The sequence below is a fragment of the Purpureocillium takamizusanense genome, chromosome 4 (assembly GCF_022605165.1).
Source record: "Purpureocillium takamizusanense chromosome 4, complete sequence".
NCBI classification, from domain to species: domain Eukaryota; kingdom Fungi; phylum Ascomycota; class Sordariomycetes; order Hypocreales; family Ophiocordycipitaceae; genus Purpureocillium; species Purpureocillium takamizusanense.
In genome coordinates, this window is record NC_063071.1 from 325,045 (window position 1) to 344,717 (window position 19,673).

The following is a 19,673-nucleotide window of genomic DNA, read 5'->3' on the forward strand; positions in this document are numbered from 1 at the left end:
AAAGTGCGTGTCCAAGGCTCGAGCACCCGTTTTACCGGAGCGTCGGCCGCGCCAGAGGATGGCGTCACCGTGCCTCATGTCATGTTGCGGTCTCCCATCGTATCTGGTGGCACTTCGCCAAAGCACCGTTTTGCCATGCTTTGGTCTTTTGCTAGGCGGCACGGCATGAACACAATATTTGGAGACAAAGGCCGCTGGCCAACTCATCGATAACTCCCGTGCCCATACCCCAAAAGCTATCAACCGCGTTGTACTCTTGGGATTTTTAACGACTCGCCTAGCTAGTCCCATGCGAACGTCAAACGGTAGCAGTGTCCCAGCACACGCTCCCTTGCGCGACAATAAGTAATACGCAGCTAATGTCTCGACGCCGTATGTCTTGTTCCTTCCCCATCAATCGCTCAGAGATCCGTAAAGACTTTTTTACTTCATCGCGCCGATTTGCGCCCGTCACGCCTGGCCATGTCGTAGTCGGCTCGCTATAAAACGTGACAAAAAAAGACCGAAAAATAAAAATAAAATCTCCAAAATCCATCCCTCATCACGCCCATGGCTTCAAACGCCGGTGCGCGCCCACCTGGGTTGGTACGGCGACACGTAGTAGTCCCATGTGTCCCACATCCATTGCCCAAACTCGCGGCTCTCCTGGTCGTACGCCGCCGCCGCCTCGTAGTCCATGTCGTCGTCGACCGGCATCGAAGCCCCGTCGGCCCCGACGCACCGCCGTTTGTAGGGCTGCGCGAGGGTCGACTGCGCGACGACGGGGCGAGGCGCGGGCTCCTCGCGCGCGGTCCCCCGCCGTCGCTGCTGCTGATCGTGGAGGAAGCGGTGCAGCGACGCCCGCTCCTCGTCGGTGGCGCCGAGGTGGGCCAGGATCCATAGATGGCCCGCCATGTCGTGAATGTCCAGCGTCTCAAATAGACGCGCCGTATTGCATTCGCACCCGTCCTGCCCGCCGGCCGCCACTCCGGCCCTCGTCCCGTCTGGTAGTGTTGTAGCGGCGGCGGTGTGGTGGCCGTGGCATGCCGCCGTCGTCAGTGATGTGCCGCCGAAACGGCCGCCGTGGTACGACTCGCCGAAGCAGTGATGGGAGCTGTCGTCGGGGTGCATGCCGCACGAGCTGCTCATCTGGAGATGGCGCCGGCAGCCGCATGCGCCCTCGGCAGTGCTGGGACGCCGGTCATCTCGGAGCAGGGAGCGGTTGCGGTACGCCTCCATGACGGTCGTCGCCCGCGCGTTCCATAACGGCGTGTGCTGGACGAGGACTGTTGGTCTAGCCATTTGATGATGGACGACTGGACGCTATGCTCGGCCGGAAATATAAATATGTATATATCTTGCCAGGGTTGAACTTTTGGAAGAAAAAAGTGCCGAGGCTACCAAGTACTATTTGATATGGTGGCAGGGGAGCGGTTTATAGTGTGTATGTAAAGAGCAGCTAAGATTTGCTCCCTCACTACCTTGTACGGCCTAGGCTGGCATTATCGCCGCGGGGCCGCTCTGATCTGCCACTACTGGCGATCGGACATACCGGCTGTGACGTCCCGGGGCGTCGTCGCAACGGCAGGGTGCCATTGGACTGTTGGCTTGCGTCGCGGGTATGTTGGCTTACTGATCCCCGGCGCGGAACTGTTGCGCGCCCAGGCGAGATGATTTGATGGAAGGGGAGCAGGGGGTCCAAAACGAACGAGGGGTTAACTAATGGAAGGCGAGAGAAAGTCTGGGGGACGGGCTTGCTCCTCCGAATGGTTCGCGGGGGGGGCTTCTTGTGGCGCTTCGTCTCGCGTGGTCACTGGGTGATGAGAGGCAGTTGAGGCATCCGGGGTCCGGAGGTGGCGGCAAGCCATCCATCCGCTGGCGTCCGACCCCACGCGGCCGAGGACCCGGAAATTGCCGTTGCTAGACAAGCCCACGGAGTTTGGTCACCTTGCAATGTGTTTCGTGGTCCATGAAAGGAGCGCGGTTCTGAACTCGCATGAGAAGCCAGCCTCTAACGCACCACCACCACCACCACCACCACCACATGCAGATGGATGTATATGGATGGATGGCCCGGCCGTCATTCCGCCATGCAGAGACACCTCCCACCACCGCTGTTGCGGCTCATGCCCCTCGGCGGCTCCATCACGTACGGCCTCGGCTCCTCCCACGGCAACGGCTACCGCCAGGCGCTGCGCGACCTGCTCGTCGCCGACGGACACCCCGTGCAGATGGTCGGGTCGCGCCGCGCCGGCACCATGAGTGACAATGCCAATGAGGGCTGGCGAGGCTTCACCATTACTCAGATCGAGGCCAAGGCGCGGCGATATTGCATCCCGCCGCTGCTGCCCAACCTCGTCACCCTCAACGCCGGATCCAACGACTGCATCCAGGACCTAGACCTGCGGTCCGCGAGCGGGCGCATGGCCGACCTGCTCGCGTTCCTGTGGGCGGCGTCGCCGGGGTGCACGATCCTACTCTCCACGCTGCTCGTCAGCTGCGACGAGGCGACGCAGGAGCGCGTGGTCCGCTTCAACGACGCCCTGCGCGAGCTGGCACGACGAGACGCGCTCCGGGACAAGAGGCTGGTGCTCGTCGACATGCAAGGCCCGGATGGCCCGCGGCGCGACCAACTGGTGGACGGGACGCATCCCAACGACGACGGCTACGTCCGGATGGCAAGGATCTGGCACCGCGGAGTGGGCGTCGCCATGGCCAAGGGGTTTCTACAGCCGCCGACAGAAGACGCGCCATTATGAATCGAAAAAGCAGTGGGATTATTATCAATGTCATGTGTCTATCTATGGCCGCTTCGTAAAGACAAGGGGGCATTCGTCCTAGCATATGGTGGTTAGCGGGCGTTTATGCATATTATATAGATGCTTCTGCGCGGCGTTGCTCGTGTCACGCAGCCGCGTGCAACTTCATCGTGGCTCCAAAAAAAAAACAGAATAAAAAGAAGAGAGAGGGAGAGAAACACACCATGGGAAACAGAGTCGCAAACACCTTAATCTCGTCGGACCGGTCCGTCGCGTGGTGCACCCAGTCCAGCTCCAGGGCCGCCTTGCCAATCATGGCCGCCATCGTCAGCGGCACGTACCTGCGGGCGAGGCAGTCGTGCGGCCCCGCGCCAAAGACGAGCCAGTTGCGCGTCTTGGACTCGGCGTCGCCCGTGATCCAGCGCTCCGGGTCGAAGACGTCCGGGTTCGGGTACGCCTGGGGGTCGTGCAGCGCCGGCCAGCACGACGGCACCACCATGGACCCCCGGGGCACCGTGTAGTCGGGCGTGACGGGGAAGGGCCTCGTCGCCAGGTACGGCACGAAGATGACGGGCGGGCGGTAGCGCAGCAGCTCCTTGACCACGGCGTTGGTGTAGGGCATCGACTCCAGCATGTCCAGCTCAAACGCCCGCCTCCTGTCGCCGCCGCGCGCCGCCAGGTTCTCGTCCCGCACGCGGTCCAGCACGTCGGGCCGCTGGGCGAGGATCTGGAAGAGCCAGGTCGTGGCGCTGCTGGACGCGTCCTGCGACGCGAAGAGAAACGTAAAGATGGTCTGGCCAATCTCCTCGTTGCTGAACTCGCGGATGAGGTTGCTGGGCTTCTCCCCCGGGTCCACCTCCTCCCCGGCGGCGATCCTCTCGTTGTACGCCTTGGACTCCATCATGTGCGACACCCACTGGTCGACGATGCACATGGGCTTCGCCCCGGACGCCATGTTGGCCTTGCACGCGGCGGCGCACCGCGTAAACTCATCCAGCACGGCGTCGGCGATGCGCTTCCCCCACCAGCACTTGGTAAACGGCACGTACATGGAGAAGGGGATGTTGACGAGCTCCAGCGCCGCGGTAACGAGGTAAAAGTCGTCGGCGATCCTCTTGACCGCCCGCTGCGAGATGTAGTCGCCGAAAAAGGTGCGGCACGAGAGCGCGCAGTTGATCTCCCGGAAGTGGCCCATGAACTTGATGGGCCTCCCGCCGGCGGCCCGGCTCGCCTCGACAAACTTGTCAAAGTAGTCGCCGTAGACCCTCTCCTGCACGGGCAGGTAGGTGGCGAGCGCGCGGTTCGTGAAGAGCCCCGTCAGGCCGCGGCGGAACTCGGCGTGCGCCTTGCCGGTGAGGAACACCCACGACGTCGGGCGCATGATGTCGATGGCGATGGGCACCAGGCAGGGGCGCGCAAAGTTGGGGGACTTGAACACCTTGTGCGCAATGTCTCGGTCCGACGCCAAGACGACGAACCTGCAGAAGTCCCGGTAGTCAGCGGCTACTCGTGCTACAAGGCAGTCTTATACATGTTCGTGGTGGTGGTGGTGGTGGTGGTGGTGATGGCGGTGGTGCGTATAAAGGGGCCTAGGCACTCACTTGTGAAAGACGGAGACGCAGCTGAGCGGCCCGCTGGCAAACTGGGCGAGGTACGCGTCAAACTTTGGGTAGAGGGCTTGTATGAAGGGGCCCATGAACGGGATCTTGAACCTGGGACCGGCGATGGGTCCCTTGCGGACAAGGTAGGCGACTGCGAGGAGTGAAATTGTTGGCACTGATGTTATCGTGATTATCATATAGACAAGGACGACTCTTACCTTGATCATATGTCATCAACACGAGCAGAATCGTAACGGAGATTTGGAGGCCACTCCAGGCCGGCATGTAGCTCGACAGCAAACCGTCGGCGGCCTGAGGAGCAGTGCCATTCAGGTGGTGCGCGAGGCCAGGCATGTCGTTGCTGGCAGCCAGACGGCCGTCAGCGCCTACCAAGGTCGCCATGCTGATCCGAGGCGTGACGCAGCAGTCCTCTGACTACGTTTTCAACTCGGAAAAAAAATGTTCAAATACAGATCAAAGACAGACGGACATGCGGACTCGGGACGGAAGGGGCTCTTATACAAAAAGGACACGCCCGGCCCATTGAGCACAACGCGGGTCGCCCGCTCAAGTCCAAATGATGTGGCGTCTGGCGTCCCAGGGACATACTAACTTACTGACCAGTACCAACATATTATCATGGACCTTGAAGCGAATCACAGCGCGCTTATACGTACGAATACGCCCGAGTAGGCCATAGTCTGATCCTCCCGTCCTGCCTGTGCTGCCTGCCAGACCATCTATTCTCCCCGCATACCCGTCTCATACATCTCCCCGGCACAGGCCGTAAGCGTACTAGACTCCGGAAGGAGGAGCAGCAAAGACGACGACGCAGTTGACAGTCCAGGGCCCGAACCGGAATACTACACTAGTTACAGCAATGGATGGTGCCCGCTGGGGGACGGGCTCCACCTGCTGAAACGCCGAAGCGCCACCCCAGGAACCAAAACCCGCCCCTCGCAGTCGCTGATGGTGATGAGGATGACAGAGCAGAAACAGCAAAGAAGCTTTTCTTTGCGCACCCACGTTGGGCCCCGGCTCCCACGGCGGAGTCTAGTCCTCTTTAGGTCTAGTTCCCAAGACGCCCCTGCCGGCCGTTGCGTCTTGTCTGGAGTTGCGAATTGCGTTGCGTGCCTTGCGCTGTTGGAAAGTCGGCGAGCCACAAAGTCATGAACCACCATCCATCCATCCATCCATCTACGTATCCGTATCCAGGCTGAGCCGAGCCGTCCGTGCCGCCGCCGCCGCCGACGCCGCCGCATGCATGCACGTTCATGCACAAAAGCCTTCTCTTCTTTTTCACCCTCCAATTCACCTCTTCCCTTCAAGCCATTCGATCCCTCTTTGTGCAAGGGGCGTCGAAGCTCTGACGCGCAAGCAAGCATCGCGTGCCTGCCTGCCTCTCTGCATCCAGTCGCATGTCCTCTCGTCTTCCTCCTCCTCCTCCTCCTCCGGCAGCATAGCCGCGATGCCCCGGTCCGGTCCCCGGTGCAACCGCCTACGCGCAAGACATGCGCGCCACCCTCCGCAGGTCCTGCGACGCCTGTGCAAAGGCCAAGCATAGCTGCGACCTCCGCTCCCCGCGCTGCTCCCGCTGCATCAAGAGGGGCGTCAAGTGCAACTACGTCAACGAGCCCCTGACGGCGGCGTCGGTGCATGCGCCGCCTCCTCCGGCGCGCCATCATCACCACCATGCGAAAGCAGGCATCGTGAGAGCCTCTCCGCTCAGCACCATGAACGCTGCTCGGACGCTCGCGGCACCTCCATTACATGCACCGCCCGTCATGTCATCGTCGCCTACTTCTCTCGACCGCCGCAGCGACTCCATGGGCCTCTCGGCACCAGCCGACGCGGCCTTTGACCCGTTCGACTCATATCCGCCCACGAGGCTCCCGCGCATCCACGTGCAACGCCTCATGCAGCACTGTAAACCCATCCCTCTCTCTCTCTCTCTCTTTCAAAACCCCCCACCGTTGACTGACTACCGTTGCTAACACGAATCTTTTTCACCCTGTCGTCAGTCTTGTCCACCATCGCCTTCCAGTACTATCCGCTGGACCTCAACATGGAGTCCAACCCCTTCGTCGTCGCCTGGTGGCCCCTGGCGCTCGCCGACCCGGCCCTGTTCCACGTCTCCATCCAGACGGCGTCCCTTGACGAGGAGCTGCGCGCCCGCCGCGGGTTCCCCATCTCGGAGCTGCTCATGGCCGACTCCGTGTCCCTGGTGCGGCGCAAGATTGCCGACTCGTCGCTGGCGGTCCAGGATGAGACGATGAACGCAGTGGTGACGCTGGCTGCGATCGAGGTACGCGCGCCCCCTAGCTTCCGTCGACGACTGGTGTGCAGCCATCTGTGTGTGTGTGTCGCTCTCAGGCTCACGTAAACACGTAACATAGCACGGCAAGGGCAACTTTGCGGCGAGTCGGATGCACATCGACGGGGTCAAGCGCATGGTCAACGTCAGGGGTGGCATCAGCCAAGTGAAGCGAACAAGCCCCCTCACAGCACGGATGGTTCCCTGGTGAGTCTGCTTCTGCGTCTCAAGTGTAACACAACCGGAACACATTGACCATTGACGCGACTCAGGGTATCCCTGCTCGTGACGGGTACTCCCCAATTCCCAGTCCAGGACGACAACGGTCTTGGAGACGGGTTGAGTTCGATCCCACAATGGCGGCTGGCTCCGCCTCCCGCACAATCTGAAAACGACTTGTTCCGAGGCTTGGGCATCGACGACGACGATGTGATCAACGTCCTCAGCCGCCTCCGCTACGTTTTCCAGCCTTCAAAGCAGGCGCAGTTGACAAACGCCGACCTGCACGACCTAACATGCTTTGTCGTTCACAAGATTCTTCTCCTGCCTGAGGAAGCGCCGCCAGGGGGAGGAGGGGCCGCACGCTGCAGCAACAATAGCAGGTCCGCAGTCTCACGATGCCTCCGCTACGCCATGATACTATACATGCTAGTCCTGCATGGCACGACGTACTACTCCCACATGCACCTTCTCATGGCCGTCGAGCGCCAGCTCCGAGAGCAGATCGAAGCGCTGGCCAACAGCGGCTGCTGCTCGCCGCTTGATGATGGCCGCGGCGGCGGCGGCACGGCGTCAGCGCTCCAGGTCTGGGCCGTGTCGGTCGGTATGACGGCCACAGCGGAAGTGCAAGAGGACGCGTGCGCGTGGTTCGTGGAGCAGGGCCGCGTGCTCACCCGCGGGCTCGACCTGGCGACGTGGGGCGATGTGCTCGCGCGGCTGCGGAGCGTCCTCTGGTCGGAGGCGAGCGAGCCGCTCTTTCGGCGGCAGTGGACCCGACTCTTGGAGACGATGACATGACAAAGGGGGTCGAAGTGCTCTCACATTTTCAGAAGCTCACCCTTGGATCCTCCCTTTCGACGCAGACGCAGAGAAGAGCGCTATATCCAACCAGCTAACACGGGTTGGTTTACATCCAACACTGAGTCCCGGAGGCAAAAGGAGGAGCTCGATGTGTCCGTCACCCTCGGCGCGGCCACGAGAGGAGGCACTGCATCACATCACCCAGGTCGGCAAATCTCGCCGCTCGATTCACATCGCTCAGAGTCATTTCCTCACAGATCCGTCATCGCATTGACATCTTCCGAGCTCTCCTCACACACACACACACACCAAAAGTGAAATACAACATTTCCCGGGCAGTAGACAATCCCCCAGCCACCCGCAATCCTCTACCAATCCTTCCTTCCTTCCTTCCTTCCTTCATCGCCGCTGTAGTAGCTATCCCCGCCGCTACTCTACTCGCACAGCGTGCTGTCTTCCCTGAACCAACATGTCGACGTGGAATCCGAACACTGAAATGCGCACACACATGTGGGTCAGTCAGTATCAGTCAAGCCAGGCCGAGACGGAAGAAAAAAGACAAAAAGGAAAGAAAGGGCGAAAGAAGAATTGTCGCCGCGCAATGGCTGGGCCGGGACCCAGCTAGCTGGACAACACGACACGCACCACGCATTGTGCAGCACACAGCACACAGCAGCAGCGCGACCACATGGAGATGCGACAAAGAAGAAGAAAACCGCACGTACCTTGGTGCCGTGGCTGCAGGGCATCCAATTGTAGTTTGAAGCTGGGGTTCCACCCTCCGCCTTGAATCTTTCTACCTCCCCACGTGCGCAAATGTCGACCGACCCAAGTGCATAGCAAATCTATACAATGCGGGAAACCGATTTTGCGTCCATGTTAGCCCTCTTATCTTCTATGTTTTCTCTCACTTTCCAATAAGGCCCCCCCGGAGAAGCAAGAGGGGGGATGGGGGGCTGAGGCTTCTATCTCTCACTCACGCCTTCAACGCAGTGGCCGACGTCCCCAGCGTCAACCGGAGTGAAACTGGTGGACCGGCGAAACAAGTGGGGTGGTGGGCGGCGGAATCGATTGACCGGAGCAGGTGAAGAAGCAGAGCCAAACATGGTGGGTGGTGAGTGGTGGGTGGTGGAATCAATTGAGCGGAGCAGGTGAAGAAGCAGAGAGAATAAAAGAAGACTGAAGACTGCAAGATGAATTTCTGTAGAAAAAAATGAGAAAAAAAAATTTAGACGCAAGTCGGCGGCTCTGGGCGTCGCTACGTCGCTCTATATATACTATCCTCGTCGAGCCCGGGCCCCGTCCCCAGCTCCACCAACGCCCGCCCGGGCGCATGATGTTGTTGCCTGCAGGCCAGTACTGTAAACGGGCCAGAATGAATGGGAAGCTTACGTGGCGGAGGAGTAATAGTTAATACTCTGCGTAGTCATAGGCAGGCGTGGTCGGTGTTGCACGCCCGATCCTCTCGGCGCCCCCGCGTCAACCAACGCTCACACCAGGACAATCAAATGGTGCGAAAGCATCACGTCAAGAAACTGTTTCGAGCCGTACAGGCCACTTCAGGGGCTCATCAATGACATAATCTGCCCTTTTGTGAAACATCACAGGAGAGTCTGCAAAAGAGAAGGGCGGGATGGCAGACACAGAGAGGGAGGGCATGCTAGACGCGAGCGAGCGATTCGGTATTTTTTCAATTCAAAAACATGCGCAGGTTGCCGCCCACGTGCTCCAGGTCGAGCAAAAACGTATCGTGTCCAAAGAGGCTCATCTCCTCGCTCAGCTCCATGTGCGTCACGTTGCGGTTCCCCGCCAGGCGCACCGCCTCGGCCACCTCGCGCTGCTGCCACGCCGGGAAGAGGATGTCGCTCGCCACGCCCATGACGAGCGTGGGGATGTCCCGCAGGGGCGCGAGGCCGAGCACCAGGTCGTACGGCGGCCGTGACGGCGACGACAACGGGCCGACTGGCCCTTCGGTGTCGACCTGCGACCCGGGCTGCTCCTCGTACGGCGTCGCGGGCAGCGTCAGGTTGCACTGCGCGTCGGCGGGGGTGCACGCACCGGCAGCAATGTCGCGCTGGCGGGCGGCGCGGCGGGCCTGGGTGGCGACCTGGTTCTCGCGGCCGAGGTCGAACAGGTCCATGGCCTTGCTCACGTAGAGCAGGCTGTTGGGGTCGTAGGTGAGGCACCACTTCTCGCCGGCGTGGTCGAGGTATGTCTCGATGAGGAAATCCGGGCACAGGGCCGGGGGCTTGCTCGGATCGGCGCGCCGGCGGCCGAAGCGCTGCTCCCACTCGGGGCCGGAGCGGTAGGTGACGGTGGCGATCTCGCGGGCGAGCTTCATGCCGGCGTGGGGGGGGATGCCGTCGTAGTAGAAGCCGCGGTTCCAGTTGGGGTCCATCATGAGGACCTGGCGCTGGGTGTGGCGCATGGCGATGCTGTAGGGGTGGCTGCGGGCGCAGCCGCTGATGGAGGCGATGCGGCCGACGCGCGAGGGGAAGAGGACGCCGGCGGCGAGCGACTGCATGCCGCCCATGCTGGAGCCGACGCTGGCGTAGAGGCGGTCGACGCCGAGCCCGTCGAGGAGGCGGAACTGGGCGCGCACCATGTCCTGCATGGTCAAGACGGGGAAGCGCGTGGCGTAGCGCTCGCCGTTGGCCGGGTCGACGCTGCCGGGGCCCGTCGACCCGTAGCAGCCGCCGATGACGTTTGTGCAGATGACGTGGTACTTGTCCGTGTCGAGGGGCCCGCCGGGGCCGATGAACTTTTCCCACCACCCGGGCTGCGGGTTGGCGGGCGTCGAGTGCGCGTGCGACGAGGCCGACAGGCCCGTGTGCAGGAGGATCACGTTGGACCTGTCGGCGTTGATCTCGCCCCAGGACTCGTAGGCGACGGTGAACTCGGGCAGGACGCCGCCCCAGTCGAGCTCGAGGGGCTCCTTGCAGTGGTACGTCTGCGTGGCGCCCGACGTGTACGAGGGCTCGGGCCCGGACCCGGACGATGACGTGGAAGAAGACCGGCCGGCCATGAGCGTCTGCGAGCGCGTCTCCATGGCGTCGAGGCAGGGAAAGGCCATGGCCGGGTTGGAGGGCGATGCGCCGGACCGTCGGGCTGGGGCGGCGTGGAAGCCGCGCGCGGGCATTGATGCCGCTGCGAATCCCGTCCTCGCCGTCGCAGCCAGCGACCTCGTCAACCGGCGGGCCGGTGCCGCCAGTGACCGCGGAGACCCCATGGTGAATTTGGGAGCGAATTGATACGAGCTGAGGTGGGCATCGCGTCGTCTTTAAAGATACGTTTGTCATCGTCGTATTCCGGGGGCGCGGATGTCGGGCGGTCCCGCGCTTACTCATCCTCGCACACCATTTCACGTGCCGGGACTCGGTTCACTCCTCACGCTCACCCGCGCCGCTGCACTCACTTGAGATTTAACTGCCATCCCGTCGCCCACCAACAGAAAAACGCCACAGAACGACACCCGCCGCCCGCCGCCGGAGCGACACACGCACTCTCGAGTCGGCTCTCGCCGCTTCACTCACTCGGCCATCACGCAATCAAGATTACAATATACGATCTGTTGTCAAAAACTTTTACACCCGGTTCCGTTGAAGGACCGCTTCCGCCACCACCATTGTTGAACCTGTCTCCCTTGTCCTTTCCCACATTCCTTTCCCATCTCCCCCCAGTAGCCCGGCGACCCCCCTCGACGGCGAGCGAGGCGCCTACAGCCACGTCTTGAAGATGCGCCTGTAGATGACCTTGACCAGCTGCACCTCGAGCGCGTATCCCACGAGCTCGGCCACCAGGAAGCCCACAAACGAGGGAGCCGGCCGCTCGAAGCCCAGCGCGGACCGGAACGGCGGCACCCACGGGATGGCGAAGCCAATCGCCATGATGGCGCACGTCGAGAGCGCCAGAGGCATCGCGGGCCGTGACTGCAGGTAGGGGATCTTGGCCGTTCGGAGCAGGTGCACGATGAGCGTCTGCGTAAGGAGTCTTGTCTCTCTCAGTCAGCACATCTTTCTTGGACCGCAGGCAGCGGAAAGGCCGCTGGGGGGCTCGCTTCACATACCCCTGCATGAACCAGTGCGCCTGGGCCATGCCCACAAGATGGTCGTTGTCGTTCGTCCGCACCCTGTAGTAGAACCAGTTGAACATGTACGTGCACATGTCGAAGACGGAGCTCGTCGGGCCCAGCACGAGCGTGAACCTGAGCAGGTCCCACGAGTTCCAGCGCTTGGGTGTCGTCAGGTACTCTTCGTCCATGTTGTCCCATGGGATGGCGATCTGGCTGACGTCGTAGAGCAGGTTCTGCAGGAGAATCTGCAGCCCAGACATCTGCATGCCGCTCCTGTCAGCACGTCACGTACGCTGTCGAGACCAGCCAGAGGGACGACGAACCGGTTCATACGGGAGCCACGCGCTCGCGACGAGGACAGAAAACACGTTGCCAAAGTTGGACGATGTCACCATCTGCAAACGCCCGTCAAGTCAGCTGAATGACCTCAATACAACTCCAGGGGTAGCATTGCCCACGCTCACCTTGATGTACTTGATGGAGTTGCCGTGCGTCAGGCGACCGATGCGCACGCTCGACACGATAATATCGAGTCCCTTCTCCGTCAGGATCATGTCGGCGCAGTCCTTGGCCACACTCGCGCCCGAGTCCACCGAGATGCCCACATCGGCCCTCCGCAGCGCCATGCAGTCGTTGATGCCGTCGCCCAGCATCCCCACGCAGTGGCCGTCCTTGTCTCGCAGGGTGCCCACGACCAGCGCCTTTTGCTGCGGCGTCAGCTTCGCAAACACCTTGCAGCGACGGACGGCATCCTCAAACGCCGCGCCGTCGCCCAGCTGCGCGAGCTCGGGTCCTGTGATGGCCTGGACGTCATCGTCCTCGGTCAGCTCGGAAGGGCTGACAAGGTCCAGCGCCTGGCACACGTTGAGAGCGACGGCCAGGCTGTCTCCCGTGAGCACCTTGACGTCGACGTTGAGCTCCCTGAGCTGCGCAATGGCGGCGGCGGCGTCTTCCTTGGGCGGGTCGATAAAGGTCAGCATGCCCTCGAGCGTCATCTCGCCCTCGAGCTGGTGCAGGCCGTCCTCGTCGTCCAGCTCGACGCCCGTGAGCTTCTTCTGCGCCACGAGGAGCACGCGGTAGCCCTGTCGGTTGAAGTCTTCGGCGCGACGCTCAATGTCAAGCTTCTTAGCCACGTCCATGGCGACGCAGATGCCGCCCTCGCGCACCGCCGAGCACAGCGAGATCACCTCCTCGAGCGCGCCCTTGACTATGAGCAGGTTCTGGCCCGTCACGCCACGGACCACGCAGGCGCTGCGGCGGCGTTCAAACGTGAAGGGAATGGCGACGACCTTGGTGTACTGCGCGACGGGTACGGGCTCGCCGTCGGCTCCGCGGTGCGCCATGATGGCCGCGTCGATGTTGTTGCCGTTACTGCCCTGAATGTGCGCGTCGACCGTGGCTAGCTGGAGAACCGCAATGTTGTCGGCGCCAGTGGTGTCGACGTGTTGGCGGAGGGTTATCTCGTCCTTGGTGAGGGTTCCAGTCTATTCATCTTGGTCAGCGATGCCTTCCGGAACAAAGCAGAGCACCCAACGGCGTCGGGAGGATCGTACCTTGTCGCTGCACAGAACAGACATGGCGCCAATATTCTGAACCGAGTCGAGTCGTCGGGCAATGGCCTTCATCTTGGACAGCACGTACGCGCCGCGAGCCAGGTTGCCTTGCACGATGGCGGGGAGCATCTCGGGCACAAGGCCGACGGCGACGCTGACGCTGAAGATGGCGGCCTGGCCCCAGTCCTTCTTGGTGAGACCGTTGATGACGAGAACCTTTCCACGGTTAGGGGCCTGATGCGTGCGACGCGAGATAGAACGAATATGGGCAACTCACCACGGGGACCATGACACACATGTAGCCGATGAGCATGAGGCTCACGTTGCGGATACCCCTCTGGAAAGCATTCTTCTCGCGCTTCTTTTCCAGGTCTTTGGCCATGTTGGCAATGAGCACGTCTGGACGCCAAGGGGGTCAGTTTTTTTTTCCCTTTTCCTTTTGCCCGGGTGCGGTCTCCAAGGCCGTCATTCTCGTCAGGGCAGACTCACCTCCGCCAGTTCGCAGCACCAGGGCGACGCCGTTGCCAGACACCACGCTCGTGCCCATGACGGCCACATTCTCATGGTCAAAAAGCCCGGCCTCCTTGCCACCGGCGACGCACGCAAGCTTGGCGACGGGCTCGCTCTCGCCGGTCCAGGTCGACTGGCTGATGCGCAGGAAGGACGACTCGAGGATCATGCAGTCGGCGGGGACGACGCAGCCCGGCGGCAGCTGGATGATGTCGCCGGGCACGAGGTCCCTCTCGGCGACCGTCTGGAAATCCGACGTTTGCGCCTTGCCGGTGACGAGGTCGACGCTGGCGGGCAGGCGGCGCACGCGGATGGGCTTGCTGACGGACGACTGCAGGCGGAAGACCTTGACGTCGCTGCGGTACTCTTGCCAGAAGCGGACGCCGACGGAGACGCCGATCATGATCCACATGACCACGAAGCCGGCCTGTTTCGTGTTTTCATATCCATGTCAGTCATACAGGAAACCTTGACGCATATATGAGGATCCGCTGAGTAGGGAAAGGGAGAGGAGAGCATACCCAATCGCCGCCGGGCAGCGCGACCTGGATAATGGCCAGGAAAAAGAGCAACGCGTTGAAGGGATTCGGGATGGCGCGCAGGAGCGTCATGATCCACGAGGGGGGCTTGTGCGTGGGCAGGACGTTGGCGCCCTTGACCTCGCGGCGGGCGTCGGCCTCGAACTCGGTCAGCCCGTCGCGCTGCGTCTGCAGGTGCTCGAGGGCGTCGTCGGCGGCCATGCCGGCGAAGGCGGCGAGGACGCTCTCGGGGGAGGCATCGCGCGCGAGGGGCGGCAGCTCGGCCCAGGACGCAGACGACGACGACGACAAGCCGGGGGTGGTGGTGCGGCGCCTCCTCCTGGCGATCAGGGACTTGCCGCCGAGGGTGAACATGGCGGGCGGCGATGCTGGTGATGGGCCTTGGGGGAACCTGCGTGCGATGCCGAAGGCGTCTTCATGCCAGTATAGACGGGACGGGGCGACGAGAGGAAAAAGAGAGATCCTCAATGGAGACTTGCTGAAAGTCGTTTTCTTGTTCTACCCTTGGTGATCGGGTAAAAAGTCTTATTTTTTCGTTTGTATTTCTGTCTGCTCTCGCAGATAACAGAAGATGCTGCTGCTCACAATGGCGGAAGTAAAGGCAAGGCACACCCTATGGCGGTCGGAACCGTGTGGGAGCCAGCGTAGTCGCAGTCGCCGCCACGACTGCGTCTGCACGTACGGCGAGAATAGTCTCCAGCTTTGTGGTTTTTCCGAGGAAGGGAGAACGGTGTATTGTGTCTGCCAATGAGCCAGACGAGGAGGTTCGCTTTTGTGTACGCTCCTGCGCGGATGGCGTGAAAACAAGGTCAGCACACGACCAAACACACAAAAGAGTTTAACGTTCGAACGACGGCGACGACAGCGACGACGATGAGGGCGTTTCTGCAACGGCGTAGGGGGGGCGAGGCGGACCGACTTTGTCAAAAGACTGGGTTGGCGTGCGCACTCTAGGCGACAACGGACAGTCCTCGGTGTGTGTTGAGTGCGAGAGTGAGAGAGAGAGAGAGAGAGAGAGAGAGAGAGAGAGAGAGATAGGGGGGCCAGTCAATCGGGCGACTGCGGCGTGCAAACGGATCGAACGATGTAGGGCCGTAAACAAAGTAGAGTTTATTCACGCGACCGATAAGTGTGTGGGTTCAGATGGAAAAAAGGGTGAAGAATAAAAAAGAAGAAGAGTTTAAGGTGGTGCAAGACTCTATCAGAGAAATGGCAACATGGCAAGACATTGACACGAGGATGGGGGCTATGTACATGTCTCCAAGGCATGTGTCCATGCGTGTTAACCGGGCATAAGGGCCCCTTGGCGGGAGTTTGTCTCTCTCGTTCCCGCGGTCCCACAACCACCACCACCATCGCAATCCACCACAACCACGGCCACAACCACATCACCGCCGGCGCCGGATCTCGCCAAGGGTGGGGGGGACGGGGGGGCCAAGCCAACAAGTTCCATGACCTGATGTCTCTCGCCCCGTCTGTCCCCAAAGGCAAAACAGGTACGTACAACCACACCCAAGGCCCAAGGCCCAAGGCAGCCGGGGGGGGGAGGATGGGAGGGGAACAAAAACCTTGGCCCGTGGTTTGACTCAAAAGCACAGCCTCCCTCGATCCGCATCTGCGCGCCCGCCTCGTCCCGCAAATGCCGCAACAAGTCAGCAGCAGCAGCGGCGGTAGTCGTTTCGGTGTTGGCTGGCGCCCGGCACGCACACACACTGCAACTGCGACTGCGACTGCAACCGCAGATCGCCAGCCAGGCTGGGCTGCCTAGGTACCTGGCTGATGGATGAGCAGGCCTCCTCCGGGGACATACTGTATGTCGGGGGAGAAAAGGGGGGGCGTGGTGGCTTGTCCCTCGTTCTCTTTCTCGGCTGATGCCGAGATTCTCATGCAATCAAGTGTACGTACGTATACTGTACGTACAATACACTTGGTACCTGATAAACATGCCTTCTACAAACGCATGTATCACCATCATCATCATCATCATCATCACATGTCCGTGCCGACCGCACGAGACGCACCCAGCTTAGTATATAAGTGAATACGTACATACAGCACCACGAAGCAGCACATATATAAGTTTTCACCCCCCCCTTCCCCCCCCCCCCCCCTTTACTGTTAGCCGCGACGCCCCATCATGTCCACCCGCGCGCTGCTCTGCGCTTTTTCTCCCATCGCGTCATACCGCCCAGGCAACTACCTAACCTACCGACCGCCTCACTGACTATGGTGATGGGGGTCCCTGCGACGCCCGCTCGACGTCGTGATGTTGCATCGCCCCCGGCATGCTAACCGGGCGTGTGATGTACGTACGTACGTACTGTACTCTGAGCGGGAATTTTTATTTTCTCCCTCATTATATCCTCCCCCTTCCTCCCTACCCGAATTGTGGCAGTGCTCGGATGTTGCCCAAGCATCCGCATCCCGCATCGCACGGCTCATTAGTGACAGCCACCAACCACCACCCGCTACCGCTACCGCTGTCGCGACCGCTGCGTCGGTGCAAAAGTCTCTCCCGCAGCACCACCACCACCATGCGGGCGGCCCCATCCCACCGTTCCTCCCCATCATTTTCTCCATCCCCGGGACTCCCATCGTCCCCAGGACTCTTCCTCCCCCCTAACAAAAGACCCGCCACCGCCGCCGCATGTCTGCGAACAGTCGCCGCACCAAGTCATACGTTCCCTCCCCTCCCCTCCCCTCCACCCACCTTCCCACCCAGGCATGTACGTACTCACACACTGTCGCGTCCTCTTCTTCACGCGGCGGAAGCGAGCGGGCGACCGCGGGCAACGTCCGGCGCCACCGAACCGCAATGGATGGTGCCGCCCGGCGTCCGGGTGCCGAGAACGGGGCGGCGGGCCACCAACCACCCTGATGGCGACGGCCGGATGGAGCAGGATGTGGATAACTTTCTTATCACCATCGTGGCTCGTCCTCTACTAATTCTTCTCCTCCTTCTTTCAGCACCAGCCGCAGCACTCGTGTTGAACGGGAAACTGCATCCCGAACCACGGGCCCATCCTCCCGGTGCCTGGGCGCCGACAAATGGCACGGAACGACCCGCAAGGACAGCGCGGAAAGCCGTATACGGATCGCTCTGTCGGTGCCATCGCGTGGTTTTTAATTTTTGAACTCCCATGGCAGTGGCCATTTTTCTTTAGGGCCCGGGTCCCGCGTAGCGCCGAGGGCACAACATCATCTCATGTTAGTGGCACGCGCCGGATCATGGGCGCCATGTTCAGTCCAACGACACAGTACAGTAGCACACCGCCGTCCATTCACAAGGGGACAAAAGAAGCGGTTGTCATTCATCGTGTCATCATCAGCATCAATATTCGTGAGCCCGCTTTTCATGCGCCGCGCGACAGCAATTATTAGTCACGGCGGGAGTCATAATCAATACACACCCGCCTTGGCATCATCGGCCAAGGGGTTCCCAAGACGCCAACGCCAACAACAAGGGGGGGGTCTGGGGTCAAAAGAGCACCCCATAAAACGCGCTCATTTTTGACAAACACACACACACACACACACACACACACACACACAGAGACATTGGCGCATCGCTTTGTTTTGTTAGCCGACGAAGCCGCCGCCCGCCGCCTTCTTCTTGGCCAGGCTCCGCAGCACGTCGACGGCGCCGGGCGTCTCGTACCACGACGCAAAGTTGTACCCGACCACGAGCAGCGCCTCGTCGCGCGTCCGCTGCCCGTACGGCCCGCTCGGCCGCTCCAGCACGCCCGCGTCCGGCTTGTTCACCAAGATGTCCCAAAAGTGCGGGTTGTACCGGTCGACGGCCGCGTACAGCCTGTTCACGTGTCCGCGCAGCCGCCGCGCCAGCCGCGCCGTCTCCTCGGGCCCCGCCAGCAGCAGCTCGCGCTGCCGCGCGCCGCCCACGATGCCGCCGCCGCCACTGCCTACAAGCTGGCCGCGGATCAGGTCGACAATCTCGGCGGGCACGGCGCCGCGCAGCGCCAGGCTCGCGTTCCGGATGGCCCGCAGGTCGAGCAGGACGCGGACCTTGACGAGCGTCACGGCGACGACGTGGCTCAGGGGCATCCAGCCTTTGCCGTTGACCCAACTGTCGAGCGGCTCCTCGAGCACGTCGGCGCCGGCGTCCTTGATGCCATGAAGGGTGGTGCGGCTCGCGTCCTCGTCGTCGTCGTTTTCGTCGTCGTTATGGTTCAAGTCGCGGTCGTCCTCCCGACTCTTGGCCGCGGTGGTGGTATGCCAGCGGACAAAGTCGTAGGCGTCCTGGTCGCGGCCGAGGCGGATCAGCAGGCCCGGGACGACCTGGCGCACGCCCATGCCGTCGGAGCGGCTCAGGCGCAGCATGTCGAGCAGGTGGTCGAGGCAGGTCTGGACGACGTCGGCGGGCCCGCCGGGGGTGCCGTAGCTGAGCAGCAGGGCGTCGACGAGGCCGTAGCGGGCGCGCATGTAGGGCCGCGTCTCGAGTATGGACCAGAAGTTGCCGACCTCGGTGTCGAACATGCGCTCGGGCGTGAGCATGTCGCCGGGCATGTCGCGCAGCTTGACGTACTCGGCCTCGTAGTGCGCGCGCGCCTTCCTGATGACCCTGCAGGGGATGCGGTGCTCCTCGCGGTCCGCCGCCTGGCACGCCCGCCCGCAGTAGTAGACGGCCTGGCACGCGGCGCAGCGCATCACGTCGGCGGACCGGCTGCGGCACAGCTCGCAGGCACGCGGCGCGAGCCCGTCGAGCTTGTCGAGCTCGGCGTTCATGATGAGCGGCATGCTGGGTGGTTGTGCTGGTTGTGCTCGTCGTGTTGGTGGCGGTTGTGCTTGTGCTCGTCGTGGATCAGCCTCGGGTTAGGTCTGGTCTCGCGTAGAGTGGAAGACGCAGACGTGGTGGCCCAGACGCGTCCATGCGTAAAACGAGACGCGTCGCCATCCATGCAGCCCAGCCCCGGCGGCCATCGACCACAGCGCTGGGATCCAATGGATGGATTTGGATGTTCTGTGCAGCTGTTGATTTGCGGAGCATGGGCACCGGGCCTGGACCCCTGAATGAGGTGTGGTCCAGGGGCGGTCCCTTCAGCGGACGGGCGCCTGTGCCTTACTGCTATGGAAGTTACCCCCACCCACAGTGAAAGCGGCCCGATCGTCAACTGCCGACTGGCCGGCGTGAATGGAACCCACCACCACCTACGAAGTACCTGCATGCATGCATGGACCCTGCAACTCGACACCACCTCTCCGACTTCGTCGCCTGTCAGATCAGATGCGTCCAACTACTAACTACGAAGTGCCCCTACTATATGTCGAGGCCGCACTCACCTCATCGAACCGCACAGCCCCCCGAGTG

At 61.7% G+C, this 19,673-nt stretch overlaps 8 protein-coding genes across 8 annotated transcripts; 3 read left to right on the plus strand and 5 right to left on the minus strand.

Moving 5' to 3' along the window:
- Positions 1 to 176: 176 nt before the first annotated feature.
- JDV02_004748 (uncharacterized protein) lies at positions 177 to 1,789 on the minus strand. The gene has a single exon (XM_047985983.1). It carries the CDS (start codon positions 1,279 to 1,281, stop codon positions 556 to 558), a length of 726 nt encoding a protein of 241 aa, XP_047841963.1. The 5' UTR covers positions 1,282 to 1,789; the 3' UTR covers positions 177 to 555.
- Positions 1,790 to 1,937: 148 nt separating this feature from the next.
- JDV02_004749 (uncharacterized protein) lies at positions 1,938 to 2,966 on the plus strand. Its single transcript, XM_047985984.1, has one exon. The coding sequence runs from the start codon at positions 2,034 to 2,036 to the stop codon at positions 2,736 to 2,738; it is 705 nt and encodes a 234-aa protein (XP_047841964.1). The 5' UTR covers positions 1,938 to 2,033; the 3' UTR covers positions 2,739 to 2,966.
- On the minus strand, positions 2,781 to 4,741 carry JDV02_004750 (Sterol 22-desaturase; the record flags this gene model as incomplete). Its single annotated transcript, XM_047985985.1, has 4 exons — positions 2,781 to 2,816; positions 2,962 to 4,216; positions 4,340 to 4,490; positions 4,558 to 4,741. 4 exons carry the CDS (start codon positions 4,739 to 4,741, stop codon positions 2,781 to 2,783), a joined length of 1,626 nt encoding a protein of 541 aa, XP_047841965.1.
- An 802-nt stretch (positions 4,742 to 5,543) lies between these two features.
- Positions 5,544 to 8,858, plus strand: JDV02_004751 (uncharacterized protein). Its single transcript, XM_047985986.1, has 4 exons — positions 5,544 to 6,265; positions 6,361 to 6,644; positions 6,736 to 6,860; positions 6,926 to 8,858. The coding sequence occupies exons 1-4, from the start codon at positions 5,851 to 5,853 to the stop codon at positions 7,668 to 7,670; spliced, it is 1,569 nt and encodes a 522-aa protein (XP_047841966.1). The 5' UTR covers positions 5,544 to 5,850; the 3' UTR covers positions 7,671 to 8,858.
- A 505-nt stretch (positions 8,859 to 9,363) lies between these two features.
- cys2 (Homoserine O-acetyltransferase) lies at positions 9,364 to 10,902 on the minus strand (the record flags this gene model as incomplete). The annotated part of the gene is made up of 1 exon (XM_047985987.1): positions 9,364 to 10,902. One exon carries the CDS (start codon positions 10,900 to 10,902, stop codon positions 9,364 to 9,366), a length of 1,539 nt encoding a protein of 512 aa, XP_047841967.1.
- A 487-nt stretch (positions 10,903 to 11,389) lies between these two features.
- On the minus strand, positions 11,390 to 14,701 carry JDV02_004753 (uncharacterized protein; the record flags this gene model as incomplete). The annotated part of the gene is made up of 8 exons (XM_047985988.1): positions 11,390 to 11,663; positions 11,740 to 12,005; positions 12,069 to 12,140; positions 12,210 to 13,229; positions 13,299 to 13,514; positions 13,576 to 13,697; positions 13,788 to 14,235; positions 14,330 to 14,701. 8 exons carry the CDS (start codon positions 14,699 to 14,701, stop codon positions 11,390 to 11,392), a joined length of 2,790 nt encoding a protein of 929 aa, XP_047841968.1.
- A 2,694-nt stretch (positions 14,702 to 17,395) lies between these two features.
- JDV02_004754 (uncharacterized protein) lies at positions 17,396 to 17,728 on the plus strand (the record flags this gene model as incomplete). Its single annotated transcript, XM_047985989.1, has 1 exon — positions 17,396 to 17,728. One exon carries the CDS (start codon positions 17,396 to 17,398, stop codon positions 17,726 to 17,728), a length of 333 nt encoding a protein of 110 aa, XP_047841969.1.
- A 148-nt stretch (positions 17,729 to 17,876) lies between these two features.
- On the minus strand, positions 17,877 to 19,165 carry JDV02_004755 (uncharacterized protein). The gene has a single exon (XM_047985990.1). It carries the CDS (start codon positions 19,100 to 19,102, stop codon positions 17,927 to 17,929), a length of 1,176 nt encoding a protein of 391 aa, XP_047841970.1. The 5' UTR covers positions 19,103 to 19,165; the 3' UTR covers positions 17,877 to 17,926.
- Positions 19,166 to 19,673: the final 508 nt, after the last annotated feature.